The 25,201-nt window shown below is 41.0% G+C and overlaps 1 protein-coding gene across 4 annotated transcripts in view; it reads right to left on the minus strand.

Moving 5' to 3' along the window:
- syne2 (spectrin repeat containing, nuclear envelope 2) overlaps window positions 1-23,030 on the minus strand; it is a 183,765-nt gene extending 160,735 nt beyond the window's left edge. For all 4 annotated transcript variants that reach the window (XM_002933717.4, XM_031891296.1, XM_031891297.1 and 1 more), the window contains exons 1-2: window positions 22,650-23,030; window positions 815-931 (exon numbers count right to left, since the gene is read on the minus strand). In XM_002933717.4, the coding sequence (XP_002933763.3) occupies window positions 815-899 (85 nt within the window). In that variant the 5' untranslated portion in view covers window positions 900-931; window positions 22,650-23,030. The remainder of the gene's footprint in view (window positions 1-814; window positions 932-22,649) is intronic.
- Window positions 23,031-25,201: the final 2,171 nt, after the last annotated feature.

Here is a 25,201-nt window from a genome sequence, read left to right on the forward strand (position 1 = left end):
CCTAAATAAATAAGGTGGCACACCTTGATACCAACAAGGTGTAAATAAAGGTGTATGATAGGTGTGAAGATTACTAAAAAATACAAGACTGGAACCAATACGTCATACAGATATATATATCTGTGATATCAAGGGAACATTTAGCCAAGTAAAGATGGAAAACTCTCTGGAATAAGAAAGTTTTACCTGCTCTAAGTGAAGATTAAATGCTGCATTTACTCTTGGCTGTTGCCCTCACCCTCCACCCCTAACCCCTGACCTCACAAGGAGCCTACTGTGCATGCCTGATTGATTTTCATTGGAGAAGTGAGCATGCATAGAAGACACCTTTATAGTCAGAGAGAGAATAAAATGTTCAGAAAGCGAAAGGGGACTAAGTTTAAAAAAAGTAAAGGGCTGTGGTTCAGCTGCTTGTAACAGATAAAATAAATTTACATGCAGAGAGAAAAGTATGTTTTTCTCAGGGGTGCACAGAGTAATTTTAGGGGATTTTAAAATAAAAAGCTTACTTATCCTTTACACAATGTAAACTCATGCTGATATAGGTGGATATTGGGAGGACTTATAATGGTTGCAAGGTTGAACAGGGCCGGCGGGACCCAGGAAAAAACCCTGGTGGGCCCGTCGGCCCAGAATCGATCCCGGTTGGGCGCTCCGGGGCCCACAGGTCCCCCTCTCCCGACATGCCTAACTATTCACTGCTTGGGGGAGGGCGTTAGGTGTGTGGCAGGGGCCCGGGGGTGTGGGAAACACAGCGGGGGTCACTTGGGGGGTCCTGTCCTACCCTATGTGTATAAAAGGCCAGACACAATACCTTGTAGCACCTGGTGCCGCTCATCTATCCTAAGCATTTGTTGATCTTCGCCCGGGGAGGAAGGGGACTCACTTTCGGAAGACATCTTGATGAATTCATAAGAAACATATGCAGAGTCTGCAATAAAAAAAAAGGATATGCTGCATTCAGATCCAGCTGTTACTATATCAGCATTTAATGGTGCAAATGCATTTGGCTTTCCAAAAATTAATCTATGATGGCAATGTAAGAAAACATATAGTTAACAGAATGATTTATATTTCATTACTATTAGCATATACATATTTTCTCCTAAGACAGTACCACACGAAACAGAGGCAAAAAAGCAATCTTTATGACCACTGGGGTTGCTATTAGAACTAGTGTATGCACACAATATACTATTATATCAATCATCTCTGTCAATTTAAGAGTAAATACATTTATACTTTTAGTTTCACAAGCTCCTCCCTTCAACAACTGCTAAAAGAAACATTTTCCAGAATTTTTTTTTGATTGTTTACTAGGCACTTCCCTAACCCTTTTCTGAACTTCCTGCTGTTCAGCATCAGCATAAGTGACGAGCGGAAGCATGTATGCTCATTAATGTTACAAAAGACTCTTAACACAGGAGCTAACATTACTCATCACTTTTTCTGGTCACTCACATGTAAATAATGCTGGGTATTTAATAACATTATATATACTATGCTAATGCACTCACAATGGCTTACCTATTAGGCTAATTACAAAAATTGTGGATTCATGGTCTCAAAACATAATCAAACAGTTCTGTGGTTGATGTCAAGAATTGTTAAAACAAATTCTCCATTGAATTCTCTTGAATTGTATAACAAGTTATAATTGTACATTGAGCAGTTATTTCAAGACAGTAATTACTTTCTCTGCCCAATCAGTTATCCTAAATATGGTGTAAAGGCACAGATGGATGATGCACTCTGTTTACATGACTCTTAGCCCACAAGGCATAAGCAATTTCCAGCAGCCTGTCTTGTTTCTCCAGAATGATAGGCCACTCCCCATACCCCCGGGCTTCAGCCATGAGTCCTTCATCCTCCCAAGTTTAATAAAGTGCCACTGACAGTACACGTCGCTAATTCTCAGAAAATCCCTTTCGGATTCCTATCTTTCATCCCAGACCCAACTTCCACTTGTAAAACACAAGGAAATTAGTAATTAACACACTGCCACACTAGTCCAAAAAAGTCTTTAATTAAAGGCATACCCTGTATAATGGGTTTAAATAACTAAATTACTTCTTAAATATCTGAACTACAGATTAGATATAACAAGTATGTCTGGCACAGACAATCCAACGATAAACTGGATGCATTCATTGTTCTGTATTGTGTTTGTTTGCTTGTGAGGACATTGTGTCTGACAGAACCTGTAAATACAAAACAGGAAACAGACTAATAGGAAACCACCTCCTCTCATGGCTGAATAGCTTTTTCCACTAGTGTGATAAAGAAATCAGCAGATTTTAAAAATATTCAGATGCATTAACATTTAAAGACAAACTACAGTGTAAGCTGGATGCAAAAAGGTAAATATAACAAGGCCAAGGGCCAAACTGACCCACAACTTCCGATATGTATGGATCAAAACAACCCAAATTATAATTAAAATAAGCCAAGAATCGTGTAGACTCTATCAGACATACTGGTAAATCCATTTGGGCCTGTAATACCCAACAACCAATCTGTGTATTTAGCCATTCTGCCCACTGATCTGCCCATCTGTCCATCAGGCCAAAAATATCTAAGCATCTGGAACATACAAGTGTTTTTTATATCTATAAATCTGTTCCATCTAGTCATTACTATTGTCATCACACTTGAAGTATAAAGCAGTCTGTCAAGGGTCATGCATGAATTTATGCATTCATGGGAATCATGCAATTTTGGGAAATACAAACCTTTTCATCATAAAACATCACAAAATTAGTGGGTGCTTTAAGCTTCCACCTATGTGCACACACCATCTTAAACTGCCTGATTATGGTACAGAACTCCAAAACATTGTGCACTGTCATAATAAACTTTTAACATCTTTCAGCCTGAGTTGCCATTTGGCTCCTATCCTAGGTACTTCATACACTCAAATTACAACAAATGACACCCCCGGCAGCACAAGCAGAGACGCATAGAGAGGGAGGGGTTTTCCCTGCTGCTGCTGAGTAAAGCCTGTCAGTCAGTGCTGTGACCAGTTCCTGTGGGAGACTGAAGCGACACTCCCATGTCTCATTTGGCTCTGGCTTCAGACTGGAGAGCTTGTGTATGCAGCTCACATATAATGGCAGTTTTAGGGGGTAAAATGCTTTCAAAACATCTTTCTTTCTGCATCATTTCACATTTGATGAATTGATGAATATTATAACTGAATATGAACTTTATATAAAATGTCTCCTTTAAAGAAAGGAAAATACTATTTTTATATGTGATGCAAAATATTGTATTATTTTTCATTTTTTAGTTTGAGAACTACAAAAATTCAGTATTTGTATGTGTTTCAGACACTATTTTTTTCTAAGCACAATAAAAATAAACATATACTTTGCCTTAAAGGAACTGTGGTCCCTTTATTGAAGAAAGCAATAAGTCAACAACCTAAAATGTTCCTGCTGAATTTGCATGCACTGTTTTCACAGTGAGCCATGACAGACCACAACCACAGGGTTAATGCTGCAAGTATCCCAGGAGATTGCTGGTCCATTTCAGTCTCAGACAATTCCCAAGGTCCCTACTGAATTTTAGCTAAGGGGAAACACTAGCTGTCGGCTATGTGTAGAGAGAACAGGCAGCCAGCTTATAGACTCTTCTCTTTCTCCAGGGGAATTCATTGTCATGAATATTGCGCTTTTTTTAAGCTTGGTCCTGTTCCAAGGAAATTTGCAACTTAGCTTTAATGTTTATATAGAACAAACTAACTGCTTTAACTTTTGCTGGGCTATGTGTGGCACCTATGCCACTATCAGCCCACCTTACCCTTATTATCACACTGCTCTTGGTACTCTTGTAACAAGTTTTTTGCCACAATGACCTTGCAGAAAACTGCACTACTTTTCATTGACACCTTGGTAACACATTTACCTTTAATTATGTAAGAATCTCTTTAACAATAAAAGGATATCTAAAGGCAATATTGACAAAAGGTAGAGAATTAACACATGCATTGTTACAGCCCTGCAGCTATTAATTAAAAATAACTAAAAGATTTTATTTCAATGGATATTTAAAAAAAAATGCCTCTTGACATTAATGTTCATACAAATAGATTTCCATATTTTAAAATACACATTAGTGCATATGCTCCTATACAGCTGCCTCTGATGAAGATTGTGGACCACCCATTATCTGGGCCAGTCACTGACCCATTACCAAAATGTTTGAAGCCCTGAAAGCAGCACAATTCCGTTCCTGGTTACTCATTTAGGGGTTAATTTGTGATATATATATATATATATTGTGAAGTTATGCGGAAAAACACAGGACAATAATCATCAAGAACTAGCCCCTCTGCTGGCATCAGCCTCCTGCCTTGCCTGCACTTGGAACCACTGTGTTGGCCCAGTTGTAGGCAGATATTGGAGGTTCTGATTCTGATGCAGGCACATGCGCTGATACCAGTGGAGTGGCTGACTCTTGGACTGCGTTTTTCTGCAGCCCCATGTGACATCAGCCCTTAATTTCTCCCCAGTAGCTGTTTACAGAGTAGGTGTTAAACAAAGAATATTTTCTCTGTTTAAGGAATTTTGTTGTCAGGTCCTCGAACATGAAGTGTCCTAGAAGAAACAGGACTGAAAAACATACCATTCCAATAGTCCAGCTCATATACTGGAGCAGACTTTTCACAGAAATGCGGTCCTGTGGAAAGGTATTTCATTGTAGTGGAAATCATAGGAAGATATCTCTGATCAGGACACAGGGCAGAAAGGCTCTCTGCCTGTCTAAGGAACCCCTATAGGGGTTGGGAGAGCTGCCTGCCCCTACAAGGAAAAGAGGGAGCATATGACAAAGCGACTGAAAGATTGCTTGTCTGAGGAATCAAGAAGAAAGTTAGGAGGCTGTACAATCTCCTAAATACATGGGTTCTTGGATGCGGTTCAGAATTAAGCCAAATCTTTCACGAAGGATTCAAGGTTCAGCCAAATCCTAAAATAGTGGATTCAGTGTACCCCTAGACCCCAACATATGTGTGGACTCACCTGCCCAGATGGCAAGATTTATTTTTTATAATTCGTAAATTGTATACTGATTCGGGTACAACTGTGTTTTTGTGTGTGGGTGTAAAAATAGTTATTCTTTGGCTGACAGAAACAGATACTGGCTGGTGGTCATATATGGCCTTTATGACTCCCTGAATGATGACCTCACAGATATCTTTTGTATTATTTCATAGTTGTGATGCTGCCAGCAAAATGTGGGCACAACAGACAATGAATACACTACTTGTATTTAATGTGTGCGCCATGCTGAGTGCTCTACAACAATACATTAGACTGAAACCCTACTTCAAAAAGGCAACAACTGTTGCACCCCAAAATGAAGTCCTTTAAACTATATAGAGCCGGGATCTCCAGATGATACTTCTCAACAAATTCAGCAGATGCTGAGACTTGTATAGCAGACAGATTCAGACAATCTGTGGCAGAATAAACTTCTGAAATTCTTAGAGTAATGTTCATCTGATATACATACTCTTGTCAAAACATGCTTAATTTACAAGCTTCACTGCGGATATCTTACAAATGAATAAAATATTTTATAATCAATTTGGATAATAAGAAAGTACGATTTATATTAGCCAGAAGTCATATAAACAATTGCACTGGATTAATTCACAGTGCTGCAGGCATTAAAGAGAAATATAAACTACAGCAGTAGTTGTCTTGCTAATTCATTTTAAGGTCCCTCCCTTTGGAATTACAGCTTCTGGACAGGGAACCCCTTAGCACATAGCAAGGTTACAGATATAGGAAAACATTGGCCAATCAAATTCAAAGAATATCCAAGACACCAAATAGGTTTTCACCACAAATGCCCTCAAGCTTGACTTGGGGGTATATTTAGGACAAAAAAATTGTCATGAACAGGTAGACTTGAAGAACAGATTTATTTTGTTACATGACCTTATTCCACAATGCAAACTGTGCCACACTGCGCCAAAAAACGAAAGGGTAACAAATTCACATGGTGGCTCAGTGCTTAAAGGGCACCTATCACCCCTATTGTTTCCCCACCAGAGGTGCAGGCTAATAGAGCCTGGGGAAACAATAGTTTTAAATAGCAGATAATATACTGTACTTGTGACGGTCTTTACTTCTTTTGTGGTAAAAACATCATCTTGTTTACAGCAACTAGAACAGAATAAATGAAAGCAGCGGAACAAATTGTTTTGTTTTCAAAATACAAAATGGAGAAAATATGATATGCTAATGTCAGAAAATAACAGAACAATGTGAAAATGTTTGTTAAAAAATTAAATAAAATCTTGTAAAGGAAAAGTATACCCCCAGAATGTGGGAGTAAAATACAGAACTCTGCCCATTAATTGGCTGATGGGGCCTAGCACGTACGTGTGCCTTGGCTTGTTTGTGTGCACTGTGAATCCCATGATCCCAGGAGGCGGCCCTTAATTCTTAATAATTTTCTATTTAGGAGTACCCAATAGCACATACTACTAAAATAGTATATTTTTATGAAAACGATTTATTTAGATGAAGCAGGGTTTTACATATGAGCTTGTTTATGCAATATATTTTTGTGTACAAACCTCACTAAATAATTCAGCCCATTATGCCAATGAGTTTCTTCTTCTGACGTCAGTACAGTTGCTCACTAATGCAGCATCAAGTGCCTCATCATGCCTTTTAGTTGCCTTTAAACTAAACTAATAAACTTCACCAAAACATATATGGGGTCCTTAGCCAATAGAACCAGTAGGCTCATTATATTAGTGCACCAAAGGCAAATCACCATTACCTGGTATAATGCCTGCTTGTAACTGTAATTGTTTCTAACATTTATGAAACCAGACAATTACTTTTGGAACAAATCAGTAACTAAAGGAAGCTCATAACTGTGCCACTTGCTCTCCCTTCCTTGGTTTCTCTTAGATGCTGCAAAAGCTTTGCTTCCAGGTAGTGCTGGGCGGTAAAAAAAAAACGGTATGAGTTTTAAACATACCGCTATACCGGTATGCGCGCCTCCTGCTGTTTTTCTCCTATTACTTCCGGGTTGCGCCTGTGCGTACGTGACGTCGGCGCGCATGTGACGTCAGCGCGCACGCGACGTCGCTAGGACGCATCGCTGGAGCTGGAGGAACCACAAGTTGGGTAAGTTCTGCTGGGGGGTTGTGGCTGGGGTTGGGGGGGCTGGGGGGGTTGTGGCTGGGGTTGGGGGCTGGGGGGGTTGTGGCTGGGGTTGGGGGGGGTTGTGGCTGGGGTTGGGGGGGTTGTGGCTGGGGTTGGGGGGGTTGTGGCTGGGGGGGTTGGGGTTGTTGTGGGGGGCTGGGGTTGTTGGGGGTTGGGGGCTGGGGGGGTGGGGGGCCACCAATATTTATTATTTATTTTTTTATTTATATACCGTCAAATACCGTGATACCGATATAATTTTGAAAAATACCGTGATATAAATTTTTGGTCATACCGCCCAGCTCTACTTCCAGGCAGGTGCAATGCAATCACAATAGGGATTTTCTTTTAGGGAAAGTCACACTATTGTGTGTATGGCAGTTTTGCACACAAAGCACTTATCCCACATTACAATGCTTGCTTTACAGATGCTTGTGTCATATATGGGCCTGGGCTAAGACTGAACTCAAAGTTACCCTGCTAAAGCAACTGCTGACAGACAGGTATTGAATTTGAAAAAAATATTTAATAACTGCCTTGGGTCATGTTTGTTATGCACAGTCTTAACTTTTCTTGCATAATGTGATCTATAAAGCTTGAACTCCCTGAGGCCCAGGGAGTTACCAAAGGGACAAGGAGCTGACAAAAGAATCAAACTGCAATTAGCCTTCATTTTTTATTATTTGTAGATTTTTAGTTATTTAATTTTCAGTTCAGGAGCTCTACAATATGGAGTTTCAACAGTTTTTTGTTGCTAGGGTCTAAGTGACCTTAGCAACCAGGGAATAGTTTGGATTAGAGACTGTTATATGAAAAGGTAAGGGCCTGAATAGAAAATAAAGTAACAAAAACAACAAAACTGTAGCCTCACAGATCAATAGTTTTCTAGCTGCTTGGGTCAGCGACTCCCATTTAAAAACTACAAAGAATTACAAGAAGAAGGCAAATAATTCAAAAACTATAATAAATAAATACTGAAGAAAAATTAAAAAAGCTTCTTAGAATAGGTCATTCTATAACAGTGATCCCCAACCAGCAGCTTGTGAGCAACATGTTGCTCACCAACCCTTGGCTGTTGCTCTCAGTGCCCCAAACCAGGTAGCTATTTTTGTATTCCTGACTTGGGGGCAAGTTTTGGTTGAATAAAAGCAAGATTTACTGCCAAATAAAGCCCCCTGTAAGCTGATAGTGAGCATAGAGGCTACCTAATAGCCAATCCTAGCCCTTATTTGGCACCTCCATTAACTTTTATGATGCTTGTGTTACTCTCCATGTTTTTTTACATGTGGCTGTGGCTCAGGAGTAAGAAAGGTTGGGGACCCCTGTTTTATAACATACTAAAAGTTAGCTTAACGGTGAACCACACCTTTGATGTGTATGGCTAGCTTAAAAGAAAATAGAGATACCATTGTATCAAATTAAAACAGTTTAGATATTCCACAACCAGGCTTGCTTAGCTGCTCCTGTTAAAATTTTTCATTTAAAAAACACATAGATTTTAGGATAAGAGTAAAAAATGAAAATAAAAGTAATTGTAAAAACTCATTATTTGTGAGGTTATACAGGTATAGTTATGCACAAAGCTGTGAATTATGGGAAAGCCATTTTCAATAGACTCAACTTTAATGCAATAATTAAAATATTTTTACAAATATTTTCTTTTTCTCTGTAATAATAAAACAGTACCTTGTACTTACTAAGGATATAATTATTATTATTATATTCCTTATTGGAAGCAAAACAATTCTATTGGGTATATTTAATGTGTACATTATTACTGTTATTATGTTACAACATACTGTTCTTCGACTTTGGCTTCTTCTTCTTCTTATTCTTAGCGCCCTCCATTTTCTAAACGCTACTCCTCCTACAGTTTTAGGGGTACAACACCCAAACTCCCCACACATCTTCGCCCTATAGCGGAGCAGGTTGCTTGTGCTTTTCTAAGCGATTGCGCCCCCCGACTTTTTGTGGCGCCGCTCCGAACCCCTCGATTTTCCCATTGACTTTGACAGGGAAGATTTTCAAACTGCTGCCACACTTACAGCTTTGAAGCTACACCCCCAAACTTGAATAACATAATCATGGGGTCACCCCGAATGAAGCAGCAACATTTGTTGGATGACCCCAAAGTGGCAGGGGCCAACAACAGCCAATCAAATTTTAATCATTGACTTTAATGGGGAAATTGAAACTGCTGCCAATCTTACAGCTTTGAGGCTACTCTCCCCAAACTTGAATCACATAGTCATGGGCTCAGCCTGAATGAAAATAGGATGATTATTGGATGCCCAAAAGTGGGTGGAGCTGTGAACCGCCAATCAGATTTTACCTATTTATTTGGCGGAAATTCAACCTGCTGCCATTCTCACAGTACACCACGGTCCCCAAACTTTTTACACTTGGTCACTAGGGGACTGCAGTTTAAGTTTTGAAAAGTGGGCGGAGCCACCAACAGCCAATCAAATTTCACCTATTGATTTTTATTGGTTTGATGAAAGATTTTCCAAACTTTGCACAGTCAGTCACTGGGTGACTACGCATTCAGGTTTTTGTTTTTTTTTTTTAAACCACAAAGTGGGAGGGGCCAACAACAGCCAATCATATTGTACCCATTGACTTTTATTGGGAAATTGAAACTGCTGCCAAACTTACAGCTTTGAGGCCACACTCCCCAAACTTGAATCACACCATCATGGGCTCAGCCTGAATGAAAATATGATGATTGTTGGATGCCCAAAAGTGGTTGGAGATGTGAACAGCCAATCAGATTTTACCTACTGACTTGGCAGAAATCCAACCTGCTGCCATTCTCACAGTAATAACACCGGGGTCCCCAAACTTTGCAGAGTTAGGCACCAGGTAACTGTGGTTCAAGGTAAGAAAAAGTGGGCGGAGCCACCAACAGCCAATCAGAGTTTACCTATTGACTTTCAATGGGGAAATCCAACCTGCTGCCATTCTCACAGAATTAACACCAGGGTCCCCAAACTTTTCACAGTTGGTCACTAGGGGACTGCAATTTTAGTTTTGAAAAGTGGGCGGAGCCACAAACAACCAATCACATTTCACCTATTGATTTTTATTGGTTTGTTGCCAGGGTTCCCAAACTTTGCATAGTCAGACACTGGGTGACTACGCATTTAAGGTTTTTTGTATTTTTGTAAGTCGGTGGAGCTACCAACAGCCAATCAGATTTTACCTATTGACTCTAAATGGGGAAATTCAACCTGCTGCCATTCTCACAGTATTAACCCCAGGGTCCCCAAACTTTTCACAGTTGGTCACTAGAGGACTACAGTTTTAGTTTTGAAAAAGTGGGCGGGGCCACCAACAGCCAATCAGATTTCACCTATTGAATTTTATTGGTTTGATGCCAGAGTTCGCAAACTTTGCACAGTCAGTCACTGGGTGACTTTGTACTCAAGGTTAGAAAAAGTGATTTCACCTATAGACTTCATATGTTTAAATTTAAACTGCGGCCATTCTTTAAATATTAATACTAAGGTCTCCAAACTTTGCAGAGCTAGTCACCTGGTAACTGCAGTTCAGAGTTAGAAAAAGTGGGTGGAGCCAACAACAGCCAATCAGATTTTACCTATTGATTTTCAATGGGAAAATCAACCTGCTGCCATTCTCACAGTATTAACACCAGGGTCACTAGGGAACTGCATTTTTAGGTTTTAAAAAGTGGGTGGAGCCACCAACAGCCAATCAGACTTCACCTATTGAATTTTTTTGGTTTATATTTAAAATGTTGCTTTGCTCACACTATTTATGTCAGGGTTCTTAAACAAGTCGGAGGAGCTACCAACAGCCAATCCATTTCCACCCATTAGATTTCATTGGTTTATATTTAAACTGATGCCATTATTTAAATATTAATTCCAGGGTTGTTAAAGTTTCCAGAGTTAGTCACTGGGTATTTGCCATTCAAAGTTAGAAAAAAGTGGGCGGAGCCACCAACAGCCAATAACATTTCACTTATTTACTTTCAATGGTGAAGTGTAAAATGCTGTCAGCCTCACAATTTTTATGCCTGAGTCCCCAAAATTTGGTCCTGGGGGACTGCAGTTCAAAAATAGGAAAAGTAGGTTGGGCCACTAACAGCCAATCAGATTTCATCCATTGAATTTTATTGGTTTAAATTTAAAATGCTGTCATTCAACTATTTATGCCAGGGTGCCCACTGTTTGTCACTGGGTGACTTCCACTCAAGGTTAGAAAAAGTGGGCAGAGCCACCAACCACCAATCACAATTCACCTATTGACTTTTATTGGTTTCAATTTTAATTTCTGCCGTTCTTCAACTATTAATCCTAGGGCCCCTAAACTTCGCAGAGTTAGTCACTGGGTAACTGCAGTTCCAGGTTAGAAAAAGGGGGTGGAGCCACCAACCGCCAATCAGATGTCGTTGACTTTCAGTGGGGAAATTTAAGTTGCTGCCATTCAGACACTATTAAAACCAGGGTCCCCAAACTTTGCACAGTGGTTTTTACTGTATAACTGTGGTCCAAGGTTAGAGAAAGTGGGCAGAGCCCATTCAGTGACTTCATGTTTTTCAACCCAACATGAAGTTTGTTCTCAAACTTCCATTTCCAATTTATTATTATTTTTTTTTTAATCAAACCATCTTTGTTAACTTTTTTCATCACAATACAAATAGAAAAGCAAAAACACAACATTTAAATGAGTTATACCGCTTTTGCAGGTTTAGCAAGGTATAATTATTGCTGTCAATTTTAGTCAGTGGAGGAAGGGGGGGGGGTACAAAAAAAAGGGTGGGGGAGGGAAGAATGTTAGAGGGAGAATGTTAGTCATTGTAGTCTTACATATTCAGCAAGCAAATATGATTTGGATTGTCTCATGACCTGTTAAGTGTGATTATTTCTCACTTGTCATGGTTTAGTTAGGTACTCTATTGATGTTTACATTATTTTTTAGTAGACATATGGGGTTATATAATCAAAGACACAAAGTTTTCCCAGGAGCAGTGACCAATAGCAACCAATCAGCAGGAAGCATTTACTGGTCACCTGTTTAAAAGCAAACATCTTATTAGTTGCTATGGGTTACTGCTCCTGGACAAACTTAGTGCCTTTTATTACATACTGGGTTAAAGTATTGTGTGGTGTTGCCTTATCTGGAAAAAAACAAGGTTCCAAACATTCTGGATAACAGGTCCGAAACCTGTATTTGAAAAGATTGTGAAGGTTAACTATTTCTTTAACACTTTTCATACATCAGAGAATCTATGGGACTGACACCTAAGCACTGGGGAGCTAGTATCACAGACTCTATGCTTCCAGGTCCTTTATTTTATAGCAATTGCCTGTTGCATAGCATTGCCTTGCGTGGCCCTAAAAGTTTACAAATATTTATTCTTGGTTACTGTCATTATTAATGGCATAACGCAAAAGGGACAATTTAAGCAATGAGAAAATAAATAAGCAAAATGAACTAGTTCTACATAGTGCCCATTACAGTGGGAACAATCATTATTCTGAGTGTTCAGGTTTATAGGACAGAGCAGTTTGCCTGCAGGGGAGTGGAGTTAATGTCATTCTGTGTATAAAAGAGCTGCTGTATGTACAGGGTGCTGCAGGCAGAATGTTTCAGGTAAAGCAAGTCTCCCAGCGCAAACTCCAATGTAAATCCCTGCGGCACATCGAAGTGAAGGCCTTCTTCAACTAAAGGGAGGTGACACACATATCAAACTAGACTGCCTATTCAGAACTCTGAACCCTAACTGGACCCCACCCTCACCATGGTGACATCAAGGAGATACAAACCACACTGCTGACACATAAGCAAATTATAATAAAGAGATCAAATACAGAATTGTATTTGCAGAGTAATCAATTTTCCCTTGTAGTCTGCAAAGACAAATTCCCTGGTTAATGCACATAGAGTAGCAACAGGTGTGCCATAGCCCTACCATACTATGTAAGTGGTTTCCACTCTGTTGCCCCAGCAGACCCACTGATATCTAAAATTCTGGTAAAAAATATCTGTTTTTTCACAGGCCCCACCACCACAAGTGATGACCTAATTCCAACATCTACTAAATAGTTTAAACCTTGCAAGATAGCTAATGCAGATGACATAGAGTGTACTAGTAAAATAAGGTAAGCTTGCTATGAGAGGTGTAGAGATAGTAACAAAGTTTACTGCTCAGTAAAGTAGACCAACATGTAGAAAAATGGTTTACTTTTTTTTTTTTTAACTTTCATATGAAAGTGTACTGAAATGGTTACGAATATATCCCCTATCTCTGTTATGCTTTATGGCAAAGATTCTAGCCATCTTTATAAGACTGCATTCAGACCACATTGGGTCCTATCTGAACTCTGAAATAAAGATAGGGCCCTATTATGGAATGACATTCCCATCAGAGCTTTTTAGATACAGTGGTGTGAAAAACTATTTGCCCCCTTCCTGATTTCTTATTTTTTTGCATGTTTGTCACACTTAAATGTTTCTGCTCATCAAAAACCGTTAACTATTAGTCAAAGATAACATAATTGAACACAAAATGCAGTTTTTAAATGAAGGTTTACGTTATTAAGGGAGAAAAAAAACTCCAAATCTACATGGCCCTGTGTGAAAAAGTGATTGCCCCCCTTGTTAAAAAATAACTTAACTGTGGTTTATCAATTTCAATTTTCAATTTCAATATCAATTTCTGTAGTCACCCCCAGGCCTGATTACTGCCACACCTGTTTCAATCAAGAAATCACTTAAATAGGAGCTACCTGACACAGAGAAGTAGACCAAAAGCACCTCAAAAGCTACACATCATGCCAAGATCCAAAGAAATTCAGGAACAAATGAGAACAAAAGTAATTGAGATCTATCAGTCTGGTAAAGGTTATAAAGCCATTTCTAAAGCTTTGGGACTCCAGCGAACCACAGTGAGAGCCATTATCCACAAATGGCAAAAACATGGAACAGTGGTGAACCTTCCCAGGAGTGGCCGGCCAACCAAAATTACCCCAAGAGCGCAGAGACAAAAGACCCCAGGATAACATCTAAAGAACTGCAGGCCTCACTTGCCTCAATTAAGGTCAGTGTTCACGACTCCACCATAAGAAAGAGACTGGGCAAAAACGGCCTGCATGGCAGATTTCCAAGGCGCAAACCACTTTTCAGCAAAAAGAACATTATGGCTCGTCTCAATTTTGCTAAAAAACATCTCAATGATTGCCAAGACTTTTGGGAAAATACCGTGTGGACCGACGAGAGAAAAGTTGAACTTTTTGGAAGGTGCGTGTCCCGTTACATCTGGCGTAAAAGTAACACAGCATTTCAGAAAAAGAACATCATACCAACAGTAAAATATGGTGGTGGTAGTGTGATGGTCTGGGGTTGTTTTGCTGCTTCAGGACCTGGAAGGCTTGCTGTGATAGATGGAACCATGAATTCTACTGTCTACCAAAAAATCCTGAAGGAGAATGTCCGGCCATCTGTTCGTCAACTCAAGCTGAAGCGATCTTGGGTGCTGCAGCAGGACAATGACCCAAAACACACCAGCAAATCCACCTCTGAATGGCTGAAGAAAAACAAAATGAAGACTTTGGAGTGGCCTAGTCAAAGTCCTGACCTGAATCCTATTGAGATGTTGTGGCATGACCTTAAAAAGGCGGTTCATGCGAGAAAACCCTCAAATAAAGCTGAATTACAACAATTCTGCAAAGATGAGTGGGCCAAAATTCCTCCAGAGCGCTGTAAAAGACTCGTTGCAAGTTATCGCAAATGCTTGATTGCAGTTATTGCTGCTAAGGGTGGCCCAACCAGTTATTAGGTTCAGGGGGCAATTACTTTTTCACACAGGGCCATGTAGGTTTGGATTTTTTTTCTCTCTAAATAATAAAAACCCTCATTTAAAAACTGCATTTTGTGTTTACTTGTGTTATCTTTGACTAATAGTTAAATGTGTTTGATGATCAGAAACATTTTGTGTGACAAACATGCAAAAGAATAAGAAATCAGGAAGGGGGCAAATAGTTTTTCACACCACTGTATGTATATAAACGTGCAACTGGGTGAGGGACAAAAGGTTTAATATTATTTTAAGACAGCTCAGATAAATACACATAGACATAAACAGACAAAAGCTCTCAACCATATACAGAACAGAACAACATGTATTAAATTACTTAGGCAGGTTTTTTTTAAAGTGTAATTGATAGTATCCTGATAGCAAAAGGTACAAAGGACAAAAGGCAAAAAGGGGGGGGGGGGGGGGCAGGTTCTGCACTTCGCTTCTATACATTGAGATAAGACATTTACAGACATTGTTTTAGTGCTATAAACCAGACAGATCCATAATAAAATATATACTACTATACGTAGGGAGATATTTTTTATATAGGCCCTCCAGAGCCAGTGGCAAGGGTGTCAGCTTTTGAGGGATTCAAATGCCTGTATGAAAACTTGAAAAAAAAAAAAATATATATATATTTATTTTTTATTTTTTTTAAAGCCCACGTCAGAAACTTGCTGCAAAAGGCGGTCAGTTAAACTGGATTAGTGAGAAAGGGAAGAAGTGCCCATGACAGTGCTACCTGTAGGCCAACCTGGGGCCACACAGCAACTCGACTGCCTAAGGCAGACAGCCAGCACATATTTTTGGGCTACTCTGACATCATAGTTTTTTTGGGGGGGGAAATGCGTCACACTCTGTTGACGGCACTGCATAAATAATGACATTGGGTTTAACTGGTGTCAGTATACCTAAAGTTTGTCTCTAATTTACAAATTTTGCTAATTTTTTTCTTCTTTGGAATATGCATTAAATAACAAGAATGTGAAAAAGGGGCCTCGGTGGAGAGAGATAGAAAGGGTGAGAGTGACATAAAGAGAAATTATGCCTTGTTAATTGGTGCCAGTTTTGACAAGATGGGAAAAAAAAAGCTGGTGCTTTAGCTTAACAGAAGTAATTTATTTATGCCCCAACTGCAAACCCCTAGCGGCATGGACAGATCAGCTTTCTGCATCTTGTGGCAAATAAACTACAGCTAAACTGCAAACAATAGGACACAAACTTCAGCAACAGTTGGGGGCCTCCAGTGTTTTATGCCAGATTCACTGGCCCATAATTTGCCCTTATTTAAACTTAAATAAAATCATATTTTTCTTTTTTTTAAGTTATACCACTGGCAGCAGTGATCAAAACACCTCACGTGCCATTAGCCTCAAATGTCACTGGTTGTTGGCTGAGAACAGCTACCAGACAGTGATTATAGTTATTCTTACCCTGTCCATCATTCATTTTGAAATGCAGACAGATTCCAGGTCACTATGACTAATGAGCCTGGCTATAAAGCATCAGTTTCAATACCAAACGTGAGATCAATTAAGAAGTTAAATAACACATAACATCAATAAGAATAAAGTATAAACACCAGATTTAAAGGAAACATATGATATAAAAACTAAGAATGTACCAGTGAATTATACTCCTCAAAATATAGAAGGATTGTGCTTAAAATAGTTGTGTTTCAGATTGATTTATTGAGATATTCCACCTAAACCCCACTAGTCCCGCCCATTTGTTCAACTTCATCTGGCTGAATTCTCTGGATGTGCAGGGGAGCTGGCGGCTCTCAGTACATGACACTGTAGGATAGGAACCAATAAGCAGCTAGGCTGACCTGAGAGGGAACTGAAGCCTGTGTCTACTTATGTGCAAGGCTGTGATTGGCTATCCCTCTTCTGAGGTGCTTCTGGCAGGGACTGTTAGGACACGCCCACCCTTCATTTGCAACACGGACAGAGAACTGGTAGGATCTATAGGGAGCTCCGATAAAGGGGCCATTTTTACAGATAGGATTAATATTTAGCCCAAAGTGAAACCAGCACCATATATTATTCATAACTGCCTACAAAATTAGGGTTTTTTTCCTTTTATCCAATATGTCTCCTTTAACCTTTGTTACACCTACATTATATGAAAAGTTTACTGTAAGGTAAACTTTCCCTTGAAAGACTAGAGTCCACTATAGTGTGTCCTCTTACCCTGCACAAATAGGCACATTTCACACAAATACCATCTGGATGTCCCTAAGCTTTAATGACACCTGTTTCCAAACACCTAGCAATTAACTCTTTGTTGCTAGCATCTAAAAAAAATACATAAAATGTATTGGCATGCTGTTCTTACCTAATTTCCAAATTCAAAAGTTATTACAATATAACCCTGTTCTGAATTAGTCATGGTGGCTTGTTGACATTATAGCCAGGAAGTGGATGCTCCTATATGCTGGAGTGTTTGTTTAACTAAAGTATGTCAACACATGTGTGCTTCTACACCGCCCAGATCAAATACTTTTACTGAAATTAGCTTTAAACAAAGTAGATTGTAACTTATATTTTGATTTATTATCATTAAACAGTCAAGGATGTTTCATAAATCTTTCTAATTTTTTTTACAGTTTTTATTGATTTTTCTGTAAATTGCTCAATCTAACATTTTTTCCAACCAACACATTAATGCTTCCACTGACAGATTTTACCAGGTTCAACTGGCTGATTACAGCAAATTTGCAAGGCACTACTTACTCACATCATGGTTGGGTTTGTAGGTGGTTAAAAATAATGTTAAGTTGAGGAAACCAATTAATAAACCATTCATATCTAAAAAGCTATAATAAAACATTTGTTAAAAAGAATGATTAAGCCTCCATTACATACTTACTAGTGGGGTTATGTAATAAAAAAACACTATTGTAGCAGATTTAAGAATGCCGGAGCCTTCATGCTCAAGCATTCGGATACAAAAACCAAATACCGTATATACTCGAGTATAAGCCGATCCGAGTATAAGCCGAGGTACCTAATTTTACCTAAAAAAACTGGAAAAACGTATTGACTCAAGTATAAGCCTAGGGTGGGAAATGTAGCCGCTACTGCTAAGTTTCAATAATCAAATAAATAATAAAAGGACACTCAGCGTGACCCCCTGTGAACAGCCCCCCACCAGCCTGATAAATAGTGACTGTCTATAGCATCTTACAGCAGCCCCTATGGCCAACACTTAGCATTACTCTCCCCACCTTTCTCTACTGACCCCATCTTGCTCTATTATGTGCTTAAGTCACTACTCTTTCTAAAATCCTACCTACCACCTGCAGGGCCCTGAGACATTGACCCTATTTGCAACCCACCAAACACTTCTGAGCCCAGATATTAAACAAGAGGTGTTGAATCTGGGCCCTAAGTTCAACCCTATACTACTTATATTGCATCAGTGCATATACGTGCACTTCTTTGGCCACCCTTATTCCTCACCCCAACGAACATTATTTACAGTTGCATAACCATAGAGATCACAGGGTTGGGGCCTCGACAGCAGTGTCTGCTTCCTATATAGTTTTTATAAATCCCCCCTTCCCAGCTGCTCTCTTATCTACTCTGGAGAATTGCCAAGAAGTAGTATACTACTCACATTGTATCAGTGCATATATGTACAGGCTGCTTTCATTTGGCACAACAAAGCATACACGGGGAAGTTGCCGTATCATATCCATGCTTGATCGGCGCAGCGCTCACCGCAGACTTACACGCGCGCGCAACTATATACGGTATGTATATGTTTAAGTTTTATGTTTTCCTCGCTCGCATTCCAACCCCCGGCCCGTTCGTAATGAGCAAAATAAAAATAAAAGGAATATCACACGAGTACCACCCCTTCCATGCGCTGGCCCAGCACGCACACAAGTCGCGTCTTGCGAGTACGCGCCGTGTGTGCTTGCTGGGGCTAAACTCGGGGCGCCGCGTCACGACAAAGGGATTCTCCAGGTTGAACAAGGATGCGTCGGGTGATATTGGTGATATTGCTGTTATTTTTATTTTGCGCAGTACGAACGGGCAGGGGGATGGAATGCGAGCGAGTGCAGAACAGACGTCCACGGGCTGGGGGGGTTGGGGGGGATGCGAGCGATGGCACGCTCCAGGGCACTCGTGTATATACTCGTGTATAAGCCGAGGGTGCCTTTTTGAGCACATTATTGGTGTTGAAAAACTCGGCTTATACTCGAGTATATACGGTAGCATGCTTTGTGCAAACCAGCTTTTTATTTTCCCCAACCAAAAAAATAAAAAGCTTGCCACTTAAAACCTGCCAAGCTTTTTACTTTTTGTGTGAGAAAAAGAAAAACCCGATTTGCGCAAAACATATTAAAAAACCACGAAAGAGTTTGGGAACTCTTGCATGCTTTTAGTACCAGAATGCTTGAGCATTCTTAAATGTGCCCCCAAGATTGCCCAGGAGCAGTAACCTATTGCAACCAATTAGCAGGAAGCATTAACTAGTCTAAAAGCAAACATCTTATTGGTTTCTATGGGTTACTGCTCCTGGGCAAACTTGGTGCCTTTGATTACATATAGGGGTAGGTGTTTTAACCTGTGTTTGGAGTAATTATTATTATTAACACATATTTATAAACTGCCATTATATTCAGCAGTGCTGTAAATACAAAGCAATCGATAACCAATACAAGAGGTGAAGAAGGCCCTGCCCAAAAGAGCCTACAATCTAAAAGTAAGTTATAAAGTTGTATTGAAAGCAGTAACTGTGGCTAAAATGTATTAGGACTCTGATGTTCTGTGGCATCCTATGAAAAAGACCTGGCTAATGGTGAAAACTGGTATTGCAACCAAGTGCTAATAAAGCAGTCAATGCTTATTTGCAAATCCCATATATTTCTGATTAAGACACATGGAAAATTGAGTATTTTGACCATCACTGTGGTCAGTTGGAAAACAACAGCAGTTAACATGCCTCTGCCTGTCACCACTTCCCAAAGAGATATCTGGGAAATGTTCTTTGTATAGCAGCCCTGGCCATAACAGGAGGACCACCAATAAGAAATGCAGAAGCTATTTTTTCTCTATAACATGTCGCTTAACTTCAGTTAAGAAATTTTTATTTTAAGTTGCTAGTTTTCACTGTTTCCTTGAGGACTGTCTTTTTCATTACATTATTTGATGTAATGATTTTATGTGACACAATAATAACTAGTACTCCACAATAGCCTTTCAGTGAGTGATAAGGAGCAACTTCACGCTGTACAGAAATGAAAAGAGCACAAAGGAAAATCTACTTACCAAGGCATAGCAACACAAAAGAAATTTCAGGTGCAACTCTGAATATCCAAAGGTCTTTTAATGTACAAAACCATAATGTAAATAGTACTTATTAGTGAGAATAATGAGTCTACAGCAACCTGAAAATGTTTCATCATTCATCCTAGCAGCTTCCTCTGTTGTAAATATGAGGAAATTATCTTTGATATAGGTGTGCTATTATTAAAGATTTTAATTTTAATTCTGCCACAGAACAAAAAAACCCCAAATGACTGGTGCTTAGAACATAATAGAACTCTGCACGTCTGACAGTTCTTTTCACTGACTGACCACTGCAATTAAAATAATTAGGGTGAGCTAGAATTTCAGGAAGTTTCTCTTAAACTTCATTCATCAGGGAACGATAGTCCAACAAGTCAGATATTGCAATCTCTTTAGATGTTCTCATTTTTAAAGAAAGGAAACACCCACAATTTAATGGAATATGGACTTTTATTGCAACACATAGGATATATAGGCAAAGGATGGCTTTTATAGGATTGCTTCTTATCCTCACAGCCATTGTTAGTAAGGACAATGGACACTTAAAGGATTCAAAGGTAGCAATGTGAGTCTTTGTATCCAATAAGTCGGAACCAACTGACTCATTTGACAGATGAAAGTTGTTTTAGTGAGCAATGCCTCAGTTAACTGATAAACTGCTATAAAAACATCACACGTGAAAGCTCTATTCACTGTGCAAAATCTAGATATAAGCAAGGTTTTCTAGGCGATCTCTGTGAACATGCACACACCTATCCCCATCTACAATTCCTTTATTTTGCATAGTCATATGAAATTGTGACAGCTGAACACACCCTTACAGTCACAAAGGACCAGAAACACACAAAGATTCAGTACACTCTGGGTAAGAGGTTACATGGCAGTCACATTGTGCAATGTGTTCAAAAAAAGACAGAGGGAAGACGACAAACTGCTCGTGTGAGCAACATAAAGCATATTTGGCCATTCTGTGGACCAACTACAAATTCCAACTCTGAGAGTGTCTTGTAGTTACACAGCAACTACAAAACATGCAGGCTGGCCGTCATCCTTTGCCATGATTTACAGAATGACAATCGAGGACATATAGACTAGGCTTGCCATTGAAGCAGAGAAGGAGGCATGGGAATCTGTTTAGGGGTTTGTACACATCTGTGCAAAGAAATTAACTCTGGTGTGCAGCGGTTTGGATGTGTTTAGTGAGTGGGTAACACAAAGACTAAACAGGATGGGGCACAGGGGAGGGCAGAGCTGTATGAGACACTCACTGGCGCACACTTCAGATTTCAGTGTTTGTGTGGGAGTCACCCTGTTCCTAGCACATACTGTACATTTAGAGGCCCACTGACAGCTTGTAATCTACAGTAGGAACACATCCATTTCGTCTCTCACTCTATACTTAAGCAGAAAGGGTGAAGACACACAGAGCTACTAGTAGCAGCTACTTGTCACAGCTACAAAAATAGACAATGCTGATTATATACTGACGTGTTTTAGCAGGGGCAGTTCTCAGTATTGTCTATGGCAGGGTATTTTCTAGTGTTTAGTAGTGGTGACAAATAGTTGCTACTAAGTAGCTCTATGTGTCTTCACCCTAAAGCTGGCCATACACGTGGCGATCCGACGATGTTTCGTACGACCATCGGTCGCACGAAACATCGTCAGATCCGCCACACACCATTCAGGGCTGAATCGGCAGGTAAGGAGGTAGAAACAATAGGATTTCTACCTCCCTCTGCCGATTCAGCTCTGAAGGGAGAATTTTGGTCAGGCGCCTTCTATGGCGCCCGATCAAAATTTTCTAACTTGGCCGATCGGCGAGCCGACCGATTTCAGCAGCTTCCTGCGATATCGGTCGGCTCGCTGACATGCCATACACGCACCGATTATCGTACGAAACGAGGTTTCGTACGATAATATCGGTGCGTGTATGGCCACCTTAAGACCTTCATCTAGGACTAGCTGCTGTGAAACACATTTGGCGGGTGCTGCTCCCAGTCATTATGAAGTTCCTGATGGTTAAGTGCAGGGTGGTTCTTGGGTAGGGCAGAAAGGGAATTTTCCTGTGCCACCCAGAATTACAGGGAGACAGTAACAGCAGGGGTTACTGCAGCATGGCAATCCCTAATCTTCCAGATGAGGACCCCTGTCCTCCTTTGGGCATCAAAGCTTGGGTCAAGAGAATGGCAGAAGCAAACTATGACTTGCCAAGAGTTGCTGCAGCAGCAGTCAAGTAAAAGTAATGTTGTACAAGTGAAGGCGTGTGACAAATTCCCAATATCCCCGCATTATTACATTATTAGGGCAGTGCTCGCTTTTAGCCAGTGCAGGAGGCAAGAGGGTACTTACATGCAGTGCCAGATGCTCAGCCCTCACTGGGGGGCGGCGGGGGAGGGGCGTGTCTGAGCGAACCCCTCTCTGTCGCACACACAGATGTGATGGTTTCTTCTGCGCCCCGGGACAGTTGCACTATAATATTCCCTCCTAAATGTCTCTTTTTCCCAGCGCCTTCCAGCTCTACTCCCTCCTTCCCGGACTATTTCTCCACCCCTTGTTTCGCTTCCTAATAACTCTCCTCCCCACTCATGTGCCTGCTCCCAAATGCCTTAGTCTCAGCCCTACGACTCTCCACCCTTTCCTAATAGCTTCCCTCCTTCGCCCATCAGTGGCCGCCCCCGCCCTGCCTGTTACATGGGAGTCCCCTGCTGTGTGACTCCCACCCCGCTGCCTTCTGCAACTCCTGTGGGAAAAGCACGCTGGGCGCTCCGGGATTGTTAGAACTGTGGGTCCCCCTACGGGTCAGCCCTCAAATGGCTTCAACCATACTGTCTACTTGTATTAAACCCTGGGCTGCTCTTATATGTGTGCCTTATCTCTTATATGTGTGCTACATTCTGAGATTATATCAAAGCAATGTAAGTTACAAAAGAGAACATGGGTAACAGTCGCAGGAACATTTTTTGTTCTATTGCAGCTCATTTGTTTCACTTGTTTACTGGGTTACTTTACCTTACTATGCCATACCTCCCAACCATCCCACTTTCAGCAGGACAGTCCCGATATTTATAGCACTGCCCACTGTCCCGGATTCACTGTTAGATGTCCCGCTTCTCAGCATTGCCATTTAATTGGTTGCTGTGCCTGCTCTGCTCCAGGAATAAAGCCCGCCCCCACAGAGGCTGCTGCCTTTATTTGTGTGCTGGACAGTTTCACCTTTCCAGCCCTAAGGGCTCTGGCACACGGGGAGATTAGTCGCCTGCGACAAATCTCCCTTGTCACAGGCGACTAATCTCCCCAAACTACCATCCCACCGGCGAAAATGTAAGTCGCCGGTAGGATGGCACACGCTGCGCAGGCAATTTCGGCTTGATAATTTTACTGGCATGTCTGGGGTTAATATGCCCTTTATCAATTTAATGTAGTCATACTGACATGTTTGAAGTTACTATGTCCTTTATTCTTTTTATTTAGCTATTATACTGGCACATCTGGGGCATGTAAAGTGGGTGTGGCATGTGGGGGTGGTCACAAAGCAGGTGTGGGCAAAAAATGTTTGCCGCACTACCCACGTCACATATTTTTGTCCCTATTTCTCTTAATGAAATGTTGGGAGGTATGAAATATACCCCTGCGCCCTCCCTACTTATTCCTAAGGGCAGCCTAACCCCCCCCCCATGTTATATCCAACACACTCCTACAGCTGGTGTTTTTTTGGTACAGAAACCCTACTATAGTTTATATAAATACCCCGCTGTGTAGCCCTGGGGGCAGCCATTCCTGCACCGGTACAGCTGGGGCGTTTGGTACAGAAACCCTACTATAGTTTATATAAATACCCCGCTGTGTAGCCCCGGGGGCAGCCATTCCTGCACTGGTACAGCTGGGGTGTTTGCTACAGAAACCCTACTATAGTTTATATAAATACCCTGCTGTGTAGCCCCGGGGACAGCCATTCCTGCACTGGTACAGCTGGGGTGTTTGCTACAGAAACCCTACTATAGTTTATATAAATACCCTGCTGTGTAGCCATGGGGGCAGCCATTCCTGCACTGGTACAGCTGGGGTGTTTGCTACAGAAACCCTACTATAGTTTATATAAATACCCTGCTGTGTAGCCCTGGGGGCAGCCATTCCTGCACTGGTACAGCTGGGGTGTTTGCTACAGAAACCCTACTATAGTTTATATAAATACCCCGCTGTGTAGCCCCGGGGGCAGCCATTCCTGCACTGGTACAGCTGGGGTGTTTGCTACAGAAACCCTACTATAGTTTATATAAATACCCTGCTGTGTAGCCCTGGAGGCAGCCATTCCTGCACTGGTACAGCGGGGGTGTTTGCTACAGAAACCCTACTATAGTTTATATAAATACCCTGCTGTGTAGCCCTGGGGGAAGCCATTCCTGCACTGGTACAGCTGGGGTGTTTGGTACAGAAACCCTACTATAGTTTATATAAATACCCCGCTGTTTAGCCCTGGGGGAAGCCATTCCTGCACCGGTACAGCTGGGGTGTTTGCTACAGAAACCCTACTATAGTTGATATAAATACCCCGCTGTGTAGCCCCGGGGGCAGCCATTCCTGCACTGGTACAGCTGGGGTGTTTGGTACAGAAACCCTACTATAGTTTATATAAATACCCCGCTGTGTAGCCCTGGGGGCAGCCATTCCTGCACTGGTACAGTTGGGGTGTTTGGTACAGAAACCCTACTATAGTTTATATAAATACCCTGCTGTGTAGCCCCGGGGACAGCCATTCCTGCACTGGTACAGCTGGGGTGTTTGCTACAGAAACCCTACTATAGTTTATATAAATACCCTGCTGTGTAGCCCTGGGGGCAGCCATTCCTGCACTGGTACAGCTGGGGTGTTTGCTACAGAAACCCTACTATAGTTTATATAAA

This window comes from Xenopus tropicalis, chromosome 8 (assembly GCF_000004195.4).
Source record: "Xenopus tropicalis strain Nigerian chromosome 8, UCB_Xtro_10.0, whole genome shotgun sequence".
Classification (NCBI taxonomy): Eukaryota; Metazoa; Chordata; class Amphibia; order Anura; family Pipidae; genus Xenopus; species Xenopus tropicalis.